We start from the raw sequence: 13,908 nt of genomic DNA, 5'->3' as shown, positions 1-13,908 counted from the left end.
AGATTTTTAGATTCAAGGAACCAAGTGAGTCGATGGTGAATTATTTTTTCTAGTTTACTTAAGCAGCTGGTGAGAGAAATGGGTCTATAGTTTTCAGGAACAGAATGATCCTTCCATGATTTGGGAATTTCCAGTATATAGGAGTGGTGCCAGGAACTGGGGAAAGAATGTTCAAGGAAGATGCGATTGAAAAAGCTCAGCAATGAAGAGACTGATTTATTATCTAAGTGTTCGAGCATTGTGTAATATATTCCGTCGGGCCTGCAGCACTGTTTTTTGTGGTAGATATGGCTCCTTGAAGTTCAAGCAATGCAAGCGGTTGATTGTAGGGTAAAGATGTAGATCTGAAGTTCAGGTGGGAGTTTTCTGCTGTTACTTTGATCTTCTGGAATGATGGGTCATACACTGACGAGGCAGACAACTGTGAGAATACAGTCCCTAAGGCATTCGCAATCTCTGAAGGAGTAGAAAGCTCCTGCCCGTTCCAGTTCAGAAGTGGGGAGGATAGTGTAGGAAACTTGTCATTTAACAGTTTTATTTTTCTCCATATTATTCTTGTATCAGTATTTTTATTAATCGAGCTTGCAAATCGAATCCAAGAATCTTTTTTAGCTTTTTTCCTAATTTGACGGGCCTTGGCTCTAAGTCTCTTGTAGTTTATGAGATTGGCGGTTGTAGGATTTTTACGAAACAAATTACATGCTCGGTTTTTTTTCTTTTGCACCTTTACACTCTTTGGTCCACCAATAATTAATGCTTCTATGGTTTGTTGACTGCGATTGTGAAATCGCAGAAGATGCAGCTGCTAGTATTTGTTTTGTAATGTGATCAGTAACTGTGTCAACAGGACAGGTTTCAATAATCTGATCATCAAAGGACACATGTGAAGTGTACTTTGCCCAATCTGCTTTAGAAAATTTCCATTTTGTATGGTTTTTCTAATATTATGGAATGTGATGTTTGAATTTTACATATTAAGGGGAAGTGATCACTGTTGAGCGGATCTTCAAGGACCATCCACTCAATACTAGGAAAGAGAGATAGAGAGGTCTATTGTGGAGGTTGTTCCTGTAGAGAGATGGATGCAGGTTGGTGAGCCAGTATTCAGTATAGTTATGTTCTGTCTATCAACGAGCACATCAATGAGTTGTCTTTGTCCATCTGCATTGGGAGAACCCCACAATGGATGGTGTTCATTGAAGTCACCCAATAAACAGACAGCGGTTGGGAACTGCAGAATAAGATCTTCAAGTTCATGAATGGTATAGGGTTTACTGGATGGTCGGTAGACAAGTGTCACAGTAATACCAATCACAATACGCATCGCAACAGCTTCGGTGGAGGTTTGTAACAGAATACGTCTGCAGGGCACTTGTGAATCTAGGAGTATGGCTACCCTTCCATGAGCATTACCTGTGTCAGATCTGTCTTTTCTAAAAAGAGTATAATTTTTAACTGAGAGAGATACATGTGGTGTTAAATTTGTCTCTTATAGATAGATGCCTACAGGATGATAACAATCGATTAACTCGTGGATATCATCAATGTTACTGCGAATTCCTCTACAGTTCCATTGTATGATATGATACATTATTTGGTTTTGTTACATGAGGATGGTTCTGACTCTTTTCTTATTCCCAGGCTGTTTATGGTGTCGAGCTTCACTTTCTCTCTTCTTGGAAACGTTGGGTGTCCAGTGTCCATGTCATCTTCTGCATGATCATTTGGGTCTGCATTATTGTCGGTATCCATGTTTACTAATGTGGTACTGTTTATCTTCCTATTTGGAACTGAGCCAGTTTTCAATTTTATATTATCTGATGATCTATGTGGTGTAGTTGGTGGAACTGTGACTGGAGTGTTGTTGGCTCAGTCTACTACCTTTTGCTCCTTAGGAGTTGGTTTCATCGATGATGACAGTATAGATCGTGCCCAATCTGCAATCGATATGGTTGGGGGTACTGAGACTTCAGTTTGTGTTGCCGTTGATTGGCATTTTTGCCATGCTGCTGCATATGTGTTCTTGGGTGCATTGAGCATAATTTGCTTTTTTGCCTCTTGGTAAGTAACTTTTTGCTCTACCCTATACTTCTGGATTTTTTTCCCCTGTTTTCCAGAGATCACATGATTTGGAGCAGGCTGGATGTGCGCCTTTGCAATTCAGACAGTGCGATGTTTTAGCATCAGAGTCTGATTGTGAATGATCTTTTGACCCACAGTTTGGACAGACTGGATCTCCTCAACAAGCCATTTGTGAGTTGTCAAATTTTTGGCACGAAGCATCTTATAGGATTTGGAATATAAGGTCATACTCGGCAGTTGAAATAGCCGGCTTTGACATTAGATGGTAAGATAGGTGTTCCGAATGTCAGTATGATATTATGGGTGGGAATAAGATCTCCATCTTTCCTAATCATGATGTGTTTGGCTTGTATCACTGTTTTGATGTTTCAGTTCCTGGACCAGTTCGGCTTCTGTTACGTTCATCAGTTAATGTTGCATGTGGGGTGACTTGTACGGGTAGTCCACTAAATGTTGATAGATTCATCAGAGTCTCAGAATGTTTACGACTCACCGTTTTGACCAATAGGTCTCCAGATCTGAGTCTTCTCACCATTTTTGGAGAGCCTGCCGCATTTTCTAAGCATTTTTGTATGAGAAATGGTGATAGAGTATTCATAGATTTGTCGGAGAGAGAATGAAAGATAAGGAATGATGGGCATTCCTGTTGTTCTGGTTCTTTACGCAGTCTTTTTGACTTTGTTGTGTGTTGGTCAGTGTCATGATCAGCATTGCCAATAGTACTAGATGAGCACTTAGGCTGCTCAAGTTCAGGATAATTGTTGTATTCCATTGTTAGCTCCTTTTGGTCCTGGGGGGTTAGCTTTCCCTCCCAGGTTTCCGGCCCCACCACAGGGAATCAGGAGCAGTGCCGGAAGGAGGCCAAGTGGTTAGAGAAGTTAGTTAGTTAGTTAGTAAATAAAGAAATATATGTAATAAATAAGAAAGGTGGATTTCCTTTCTGTGTTCTTACTTGTGATTTTCCAAGTGCAGAACTAGGTTATAAATGAACTGCTGATAGAGAATGATATAACTTAAAATGAAATTTTATCTCTCTCTGAAGAACTGCTATAATTCACACTTTGAATGCTTGACCTCGAATTCGCTTGGCACCAGGGGGCTTGTTAAAGATCATATGGGAGATACAGAACCACGTGGAGTGCCCAGAATTTATAGTTTTGCCCCTGGTTTAGAAAGGCAAAAAAAAAAAAAAAAAAAAAAAAAAAAAAAAAAGGCTAAGGTAAAGAAAGTCCACACGAGAAGCATGCAAAAGTTCGATGAAATTTACTGGTAAAAGTACTTTGCCGTAACGGCATTTGTATTGTTGCTCGCTCGGTAAACAGATGGTGGGTGTTATCGGTCTGGAGTAGAAGTTGAATCCCACGGGAGCTTGAAACCCTCCCAAAGTGGAGTGGGGTAACCTGACCTTTTTTTCTTTAGAATCACGAACAGAGTCATATTGGAAGTTCTGGTGCCGTAAAAAATGTTCGTAGCATAGTTTCACCAGTAAACTTTTTTGAAGTTTGCCGTGCTTCTTGTGTAGCTTCCTTTACCTTTGCCTTTTTTTTCTTAATAAATAATTTATTCACTAGTCCACCAGTGATTCTAAAGAAAAAAGGTCAGGTTACCCCCTCCACTTTGTGAGGGTTTCAATCTCCCATGGGATTCAATTTCTACTCCTGACCGATAACACCCACTGTATGTTTACTGAGTGAGCAACAATACAAATGCCATTACGGCAAAGTACTTTTACCTGTAAATTTATCGAACTTTTGTGTGCTTCTCATGTGGGCTTTCTTTACCTTTGCCAAAAAAACACCCACCCACATGCTGATATGTTCTTGGGTTTTGATTCTAAAAATAATTTTTGGCCCAACTCTTATATCTGCAACAGAAGATTTGGCAAGTGAAAGTCATTATAAAATACACAGGCAAGTATCTTACAGCAACAAAGCGTTTCATATGCCAATGCTAATATACATGTTTCTTATAATGATGCTTCATAAATCTGCATCTTAAATGATCATATCTTCTGAGGATGAACAAATTGCATCAGATTCAGTTCAAAGCCAACTATATCTTGTAAATGAAAGTGCATTTAATTAATCAAACTCAATTGCAAAAACTTATTGGGAATTTAATTCTAATCAGAAGTTAAAAGAACTTAAAAGTCTTTTCTGGCAACAAACTTTGGTATAACTGCCTTTCATATGCAGTGAAAACTATTTATATACTTCTTGTTCTCTTCTTTCTCATTAAAACTATTTTATGGTAGCCCTTAGCAACTAGGCCTGCTATGGCACACTGGAAATGAATAACCATTCATTTCCAGTTTGCACTGCATATGCCATTCATATAAAAGGATCCTATGAAAACATGCATCTCCTTTTGTGTTGTTATACAGACAGTGAACAAAGTACAAATGGCATATCTATAGAGACTTGAAAGTCAACAATTTTTCTTGATATCTAGCTAGGTTATTTTTAGATACAGTTTTACCTAAAAATAATTAGTTGTGTCAAACATTTCTATTACCGTTAACAAGGATGGTGGGGGGGAAACACTTACATATGAATCAAAAAAGCTACTTAACATAATTTAAATTGGGATTAATGAATTTATAAAAGCCATGATCAAGATAGTTAAATCATTAGCTGGAATTTTTATATATTTTTGTGTATTTTTAATACCAATTTTTTTACATCATTGTGGATTTTAGTATTCCTTCAGTATAATATTCACTTTTGATCTCCACCATTAATTACTTTTTGATTTGAAAAGTTTAGCTGTAAAAAACTTCTTTATGGCACCATGTGCGTCACAAAGAACCCACTGCTATGGTAACTTTCCACAGAGTTCTTTTTTGCCTACTTGTTATCCTGAGATTTGGCTGTAGCTGGTTGGGAATTTCTTTTTTTTTGGATAATGAACCTGTTGTTCATAATGGTGTTTTTGATCTTATTATATAATGTATTCAACAATAAGATCATACCAACAACAGCTACTGTGCACTTGCTGATACAGTTTCCTACATACTCACTAGACAGTTATAGGAATATTTAATAACTTGGAACTAAAGTGTTATGCCATCTTAAAGAGTAATAATAATTTAAGATGCTAATAATAAATTAGCATCTTAAATTAAGTGGTTATGTACAGTATAAGCCCAATTATCTGACATCTGTGAGAAATGGGGATGCTACATGAATTTCGTAAGCATTTCTCTAATAGGTGTCTACGCTATAGAACAAAATAATGAAAAATCCCAAACACAAAAGATATTAGAAATTATAGTATTTAGTACCATGTGTTGGTTGAAGGTTGAGAAGAGAGGAGAGAAGAAAAGATACTTGCTGGCATTAGACTTTTGCAATTTTCTGGAAGTGCATGTGAAGGAAGGTTCTTTTAGAAAACTGACGTTTAAGGAATAAACAAGAAATAAAAATTGTTTCTGTGAGTTTGAAGTTGGACAGTAAATGGTTGCTGACTGGCTGCAGCACATGTTTGGAAGGGGGGGATACAGAAGCCAATTTAGAAGAAAAGTGCCCATAGAAGTATCATAAAATGGTGCAGCATAAACAAAACATCTGTGGCACAGAGAATGGAGAGGCTTTGTAAGAAATGGCCATTAATTACCTTGACTGCCCTCTTCTGAACGAAGTCTGTAAGCCTGAGAGATGTTTTCAGGCAACCCAGAATGAATAGTAATACCAAGAGTGAAAAGGAAACCCAGGTTTTTTTTAACGCAGCAGAATAAATATTTGTGATGAGCTTATATTAAGGTTACAGGTCAGGGTAATCCCTAGCAGATGTATCTGATTTTGTCTAGAAAATACAAGTATTATCAAAGATGAGCAGAGGAGCTCATTCCAGCCCTATTTCTTTTATTGCGGAATGAGCTCCAGAAGGACTGAAGTTAAGTAAACTCCATTGGAGAATTGGTGGATATTCTTGAAGCTGTTTGTGCAAGGTTTCTCAAACTGGAATATGGCAAGCAATGTGCTATCATCAGCAAAATTATGGATAGGATTTCCAGTCAGACACAAACATTGCGGGGTGACCTTATATTTAAATCCACACTATTTTATCATTCTTTAAACACTCAAGGGCATTGCAAAGATTGCTGTTTAAGTGACATATGAAGGTTTATTTCAAAGGCTTTGTTATAGACACTAATCAAGGAGGGGTTCCATTATGATTTTGAGCCTGGCAAGGAAAAATATTGTTTGAGGAAAAATGTGGCATTTAAGGACTGATTCTGAAGAATGTTCCAGGGCATCCCATGTTTCTACATGATTTGGAACACAATGCTACAGTGGTTTTTATCCCCTCTATTAGGAAATGGAACAGAGTATAATTTTGCCATTCAAAGTCTATTATCTTATCTTCGTATCTGTTATTGTTTTCTTAGAATTCAATATTGGGCAATATTTTCAATAATTCAAGTATATTACCATGGAATGGAATGAAGTCAAGTTATAAAGCCTAAAAGTTATATGGTGCCACTTATGCCCTGACTTTGTAGTTTTCCAAGACTTCCCAGAGAGATGCTTGAGAAGATGACTATAGTTGAGATTGGCAAGGATCTTCATTTGAAAGTAACATTCATGATGTTAGCAAACTGCTAGCATTTCATTCAGATTACTAATGAAGATTTCCAAACTGCCAAAAAGATATAGGAATCTCTTCAGCAGTTAGGAATAAATACAAGTACATTTAAGCAGTCAACAAATTCAGCAAATCTTTTCAACATTAACTGCCATTGCACTTTTGCAGAAGCATGATCCTAACCTTATGCAGTCATCTAAGGCATATACAACTTTGTTGCCTGCTACAGAGAAATATAGAGGCAAAAGAGCTTTGCTGTCTAAACCTCTTTGGTCACTTTCCTCAAGCTGTTTTCTAAATCACCAACAAAAGCCCCACACTAAATTCTGAAAGTCTCCATTCACTTTCTGCATTATTTTATAAATAATTTTTGGCCTATTAAATACATAATCAAAAAGAAAGGGTACAGAAAAATTAATGACCACTTTTGATATAAGATATTTGTTGTTTGGATTAATAAATACATTACTGTAATTAAGATTAATCAATTTTATACAGTTTTATGAGTTATTCAGATAACTGTAGTAAAAGGTATCTTGTTCATGGACATGTAGAACTTAACCTTAATTTATAATGCTGTTTTTGTGGGAAAATGTTTTTTTTTTTTTATCTGACACATAATGGAGGAATGCAGTGTGTTACATATATAGAATAGCTTTCATATTTTCAAAATGCCAAATCCTTAACTAAGTTTTTTAATATTCCAGCGCGTATCACTTCAGTGCCTCAAGCAGGTAGTAATGAGGGTACTGTATAATCAAACTATAGTGGCCATACCTGTGATTATTGCATGTTATTACTTGAGAAAGTGGAGAGGATATGACTCAAGTTTACAAATTCCATCTTTCTGGAGAATACTATTAGATCTTCTTATGTACGTAATAATAGAAGAAATCTTCTTTTACTATTCTCATAGGTATGTATAACTTCAAGTAGATTTAAGCAGTCAAGTTATAATTATTTAAATATTACAAGCAGAATCTCATATGAAACAGTTTTTATCAAATAGAAGTTTTCCTCCTTGCACAAGTACAGGTACATGAATTCTGCCCAGTGTTTTCTCAACCACATAAACTTTTAGGATACATTTTGAATTCTCCGTGGGACTTTTATCAGACCAATGGAGGCACAAATTAAGAGAAATACAGTACTATAAATTAAAAAAGATAAAATTATTTAGATACATCAAGGTACTACACATTAACATAGGTTTCTGTACATTCATTTATGTTTTCAACGTCAATTGCAAATTTTCATTATTCTTAAATGTTTCATCATCATCCATTTTCAATCCACTGCAGGATGAAGGTCTCTCCAGCAACTTTCCAGTTCCTTCTGTTTTGAGCAGTGGGCAACCATTTACTACCATAAACTCATGGATTTCATCTATCCATCTCCGCCTTTGTCTTCTAGGTTTTTTTCTAGCTCCTCCTCGATACCATTCTGTTATTTTCTTAGTCCATCTGTCATCATGTCTTTGAGATATGTGTCCTGCCCAAGACCATTTTAGTTCTTTAGTTTTGATAAGAATGTCCTTTACTTGAGTTTGCTGCCTAATCCATGTGTTTCTCTTCTTATCTAACAGTCTGATTCCCAATATAATTTGTTCCATTCTTCGCTGTGTAGTTCTCAGCTTCTCTTCCATTATTTTGGTGAATGCCCAAGTTTCACTTCCATAAGTCATGGTGGGGAGTATACATTGGTTCATTATTTTACGTTTCAGACAAACTGCTCTTCAGTATGCGACTATATTTCCTGAATGCTATCCATCCAAAATTTATTCTTCTCTTGACTTCCAGCCATTCAAAATTTATTCTTCTCTTGACTTCCAGCCATTTATCATTATTACAGCTAATAACTTGTCCTAGATAAATATATGACTCCACCTTTTCAATTACTGCTCCTTCAATCATTATTTCACTTTCTGTGGCATACTTGTTCATCATTACTTTTGTTTTAGCCATATTCATCTTTAGTCCAAAATCATTACTAACTGTGCATAACTGATTAAGATTTTCCTCTAATTCTTTGGGATCGTAGCTTATGACCACAATGTCATCTGCAAATTGTAAATGGTTTAGGTACTCTCCGTTCACATTGACTCCTTTCTGCGACCAGTCTTATCTTCTGAAAGCTTCCTAAAGGGCAGCAGTAAACAGCTTCGGAGATATTGTGTCTCCTTGTCGAACTCCTTTCTCGATTTTAAATTTCCTACTGTCTTTGTCTAGTCTAATAAAGGAGGTAGCACTCTCATATATTTTCTTCAAAATCATAATATATAGGGTATCTATGCCTTGTCTTTGCAGTGCCTCAAACATTGCCTTATGCTGTATGGAGTCAAATGCCTTTTCATAATCCACAAATGCCAGGCATAATGGTGTTTTATATTCATTTGCTTTCTCCATTAGCTATGATATTACGTGAAGGTGATCCTTAGTTGAGAATCCTGTCCTAAAGCCAGCTTGCTCTTTCGGTTGATTCTCATCAAGTATTCTTTCTAATCTGTTAGTAATGACCCTTGCGAACAACTTGTAGATGTGGGATAACAAGCTAATTGGTCTATAATTTCCAATTTCTGATTTATCTCCTTTCTTATGCAGCAAAACTATGATTGCATTATTCCACTGCTTAGGCGTCACACCTTTTCTTATGCACTTTGCGAAGAGCCTTGCCAGTTTTTTTGTTATGTCTCTTCCTCCCAATTTTAACAACTCTACAGTGACTTCATCTTCCCCTGGGGCTTTCTGATTCTTCATTTTCTTCAATGCATGTTCTACCTCATCTGGAAGAATATCGGGTATGTCGTATGTGTTGCTACTTTGCAATCCATCTTCCCCACTGCTGGCATCATTCCCTTGCTCCTTGTATAATTCTCTATAGTAGTCTTCTGCTATTTGAATTATGCCTTCTCTGCTGTTTATAAGTACACCATCGCTATTCTTCAGTTTCAGTATCATTTGTCTTTCTGTATTACTGCTCATGGCTGCTGATTTAAATCCTTTGTTTTCCCTTAATGCTTGTTCTACATTTCTTGTGTTAAATCTTCTTATGTCCTTTCTGAGTCTCTTTCTAATGGCTTTGCATAACTTAGAATACTCAATACTCAATTTTCTCCCTCTCAGTGTTTTTCTTCCTTTTCATTTATCGTCTTCGGTTCACCATGACAAGTGTTTCTTGACTAATTTTTTCTTCTTTGGATTTCTTTTTCGTATAGGTTTCTTGGGCTTTATCACTTTCAGAAAGTTGTAATATTCCTCGTCGATATCTTGGTCCTGAGCAGTCTGCAGAAGATTAAACTTGTTCTTAAGTTCCAGTACATACTGCTTTTTCTCCTCTTCTGTTATCCCAAAGACCTTTGTATTATTTACTCCACTCAGTTTTTTCCTTTCCTACATCAAGTGTACATCTTACTATTCTGTGATCACTTCCAACATTTACCTTATTCAGGACGGTAACATCATTCACAATATATCTTCTGTTAGTGAGGATGAAGTCGATTTCATTAGTAGTTAATCCATTTGGACTCTTCCATGTCCACCTTCTGTTCACCCTTTTCTTGAAAAAAGTGTTCATTACTGACAGTCCTTGAGATTCTGCAAATTCCACAAGTCTTTCACCTCTTTCATTTCTTTCCCCAATTCCAAAATTTCCTATAGTTCCCCTTTCTGCGCTGTTTTGTCTTTTTCCAACCTTAGCCTCGAAGTCCCTCATAATAATAGTGTAATGGGTTTTCTGCTCATCTAGAAGACTCTGAATTTCGGTGTACATTTCTTCAATCTCTTCATCATCATGGCTCAATGTTGGTGCATAAATCATTATAATCTTTAGCTTGCAACTCTTAGAAATCTTGAGTATTAGTCTTGACACCCTTGGTAATGCACTTTTGAATTCCAAAATGTTGTTTTTAAAATCTTTATGGACCAGAAACCCAACTCCACCTTCACTCCTTTCACTGTTTCCATTGGTGTACAGCAGATTTCCACTTGATAAACTTATAAGTGATTAATTTCTTCTTCTTGTTTCAGCCAAACTGATAATATTCCATTTCACATTTTCTAATTCCTTTTCCAGCTCTAATATCCTGTCTTCACCGATGAGTGATCTTACGTTATAACAGGCCAAGTTCAGTTTCCGTGCATACCCAAAGATTCTTAGCACCCTCTGCTTCCACTCTGATCCTCTCGCTGCCGTAAGAGGGAGAGTGAAAGCTGCTGGGGACTGAGGGCCATTTAAATGTTTAATATTTTCAAGTATTCCCTATTTGAGTATTCTTGGAGTATTACTGGTAGACAAAAAATACAGTGTCCCCAATTTATGTATTCCCTTACTTCAAGAAAGATCAAAGATTAATTAAAAAATAGAATAAAATAAAAAAAAAAACTCACCATTTTTGGGACAACTGCGCCATGCTAAAAGGGAGCTATAAAATTTAACTTAAAAATAGGTGTAGTCTCAGTCTGTATGTAACACTCAATGAAGTAACTTTGCTACTAAGTGCTTGATTGATTTTTTCAGTTTTAATGGCACAAAAACAGCTAAGATTATAATAATTATTATTATTACTAGCCATATAGGGCATGAAAGCCTGATGCTTATGCTGCACCAGCTAAAAAAAATTTCCACATTACCCTGAGAGAGAGAGAGAGGGAGAGAGAGAAAAGTAGAAGGGAATCACCAAGAAAGAGAAGAATGATGGATCAGGACAAAGTTAAAATTTCAAAAAAAAAGTGAGATTTTGGTAACCTTCTAAAAGGTTATATATATACAGAAACAAATAAAATGCATAAGAGTAAAAACAAATAGACTGTCAGGGGCTCACATCTGGTGAGAATGGGCTTGGCAAACCCAGGGTGCTCAGTTGGATATCATCATTCTTCGCTTTTTCGGTGATTCCCTCCTACTTCTCTCTCTCTGTCAGGGTACTGAGATTTTTTTTGGCTGGTGCAGAATAAGGCTCAGGCTTCCTTGCACCATATGGTTAATAATAATAATATATAAATGTTAATAGCTTGTAAAAACTTAAAAATGCTGACACACATGTCACTGTTGGATTAAATCTGACGGAGCGTATATGGATCAATTAGATGGTTAAAAGCAGTAAAATGTGCAGTTCTAAAATTTGTACATACGATTAAAACATGCTTGATGGATAAAATGATGTCACAAAGGAGGATCACTGGCTTTCACAGACAAGAATGTGTCAGGTGACTGTCTTATGTGGAATGGGGGAAGAACAACTTTCTCTTTATGATCCCTGTGTAAGCTAGACTGCCAAAGTTTGATTACAGGCTTAATCGGATATAGTTTGTTTGCTACTTAGTGATGGCATGAATCTTGCTCATGTATAGTGTGTAGTGAACTGACAGGCCAGGATTATTCACTGGGCCGCCAATTTGTTGCAGTATCAGTCAAATCATTTCTGATAATCCCAATGTGGCTGGGGATCCAGCAGAAGTGCATATTGAATCTGCCTTCATAAAGGGTGCATATCATCTGCAGAACCCAGGACAGGGTAAGAATTAGCATTAGCAGAGGCACATGATGCAAGAAAGCCAAGCTTATACAGCATCAGCCAAAAAAAAAGAAAAAAAAAAAAAAAAAAAAAGATCCCATTTGTTCTAAAAGGTTGCCCAGTTCTTCCTTGAATTTATTTAAGCTGTGAACTTGAACAATGACAGATGGACGTTTGTTCCAGCAATCAACTACTTGCTGGCTAAAGGCAAATTTCTGGGTATATATTCTACAACTGTCTTTCCTCAATTTGAATTTATGCCCCCTCAGGTTTGTAATCTGAGCAAGAGGAAGAATCCCATCAGCATTCAGCCTGCTCAAATCATTCAAGGCCTTATATCAAGGACTTAACCCATTCTTGGTAAGAGGATTCCTTCGTTCCCCTCACAAATCTTGTTGCCATTCTCTGTACTTGTTCTAGCAACTCTACATCCTTCCTAAAGTGAGGCCTCCAGACCTGTATGCAGTACTTAAGGCATGGCCTGACCACTGCCTTACACAAAGGGATAATCACCCCCTTATCCCTGCTAGCAAATTTTTTGTATATCATTGACTTGCTCTGGCAGACTGTCCGCACTTCTCAGAAAACGTCATATCTGACTGCACAATTCCCCCTCAGGTCTTTTTCATTCTCTATATGGATCAATTAACAGTAGCATACTGTTATTACTGTCATTAACAACCCTGCCAACCTTTGTATCATCTGCAAACTTGGACATTAAGCCTGATATACCTTCATAAATATCATTGATATATATACAAAACAACAACGGGCCCAACAGCAAACCTTGGGAGACTCCACTAACAACGTTAGTCCATAAAGAGCAATGTCCATTGATTATCACTCTCTGTTGTCCCCCACTCAACCACCCTTTTATCCATTGGATTAACTTGTCCTTAATGCCATGCTGCTTCAATTTGTACAGCAGCCTTCCATGTGCAACAGTATCAAAAGCTTTCCTGAAATCCAAGTATGTGATATCAAAATTATTTTTTGCATCCAGTTCCTTTGTGACCACATCATCAAATTGGTCAGACAAGACTTCCTCTTAACAAATCCATGCTGTGTCTGAATTATTACTGCAGTCTTGTCTAGATGATCCTGCAATGCTTCTTTAACCAGTGACTTCATTATTTTCCCAGGAACAGAAGTTAAACTAACAGATCTGTAATTACTTGTGTCATCCTTTGATCTGCCCCCCCCCCCTTGTGAATTGGAGATACATCTGCACATTTACAGTATGTGGGACCTGTCATAATTCCAAGGATGCTCTCATTAATATGGCTAAGGGATTGCTTACTTCCGTTGCCAACTCCTTTAATATAACTAGGTAGATGCCATCCACCCCAGATGCCTTTCTTATGATTGAATTCAACAGTTGCTGCTACCGTTTGCTCTCCATTATTACAAAATCATTAAGCTCCCTGTTAGAGTTTAATTAGTTTCTGTTCTCCACTTCCCTACAGAATTATTCATGTATGAATGGTAGATGCTCATTCAGTTTGTCAGCTATCTGAGCAGGATCATCAACACTCAAACCATCGATATCAAGTGGACCTACCCGATTCATCCCCTGCCTTCTAGTGTTTATGTTAGTAAAGAAGTCTTTGCTGTTTTTCTTTGCATCCTTTGCCAAACATTTCTCATAATCTGCCATCGCTTGCCTAACCTTCTTTGTGACTTGATTATAGACTAGTTTACACCAATGAGCCAAAACATTATGACCA

At 37.0% G+C, this 13,908-nt stretch overlaps 2 protein-coding genes across 3 annotated transcripts in view; one reads left to right on the top strand and one right to left on the bottom strand.

Annotated features, from left to right (window-relative positions):
- LOC150080786 (pre-mRNA splicing factor cwf19l2) overlaps window positions 1-13,908 on the bottom strand; it is a 315,168-nt gene that overhangs the window by 29,481 nt on the left and 271,779 nt on the right. The gene's annotated exons all lie outside the window — the stretch shown is intronic.
- LOC150080787 (fatty acid hydroxylase domain-containing protein 2-like) overlaps window positions 2,382-13,908 on the top strand; it is a 33,116-nt gene continuing 21,589 nt past the window's right edge. Inside the window, exons 1-2 of the mRNA XM_090380821.1 lie at window positions 2,382-2,672; window positions 7,377-7,585. Coding sequence (XP_090236947.1) covers window positions 2,382-2,672; window positions 7,377-7,585 — 500 coding nt within the window. The remainder of the gene's footprint in view (window positions 2,673-7,376; window positions 7,586-13,908) is intronic.

The sequence above is a fragment of the Mastigoproctus giganteus genome, chromosome 9 (assembly GCF_048544385.1).
Source record: "Mastigoproctus giganteus isolate SK-2022 chromosome 9, ASM4854438v1, whole genome shotgun sequence".
NCBI classification, from domain to species: domain Eukaryota; kingdom Metazoa; phylum Arthropoda; class Arachnida; order Uropygi; family Thelyphonidae; genus Mastigoproctus; species Mastigoproctus giganteus.
The sequence above is the reverse complement of the archived record's forward strand: the minus strand, read 5'-3'. Positions and strand labels throughout refer to the sequence as shown.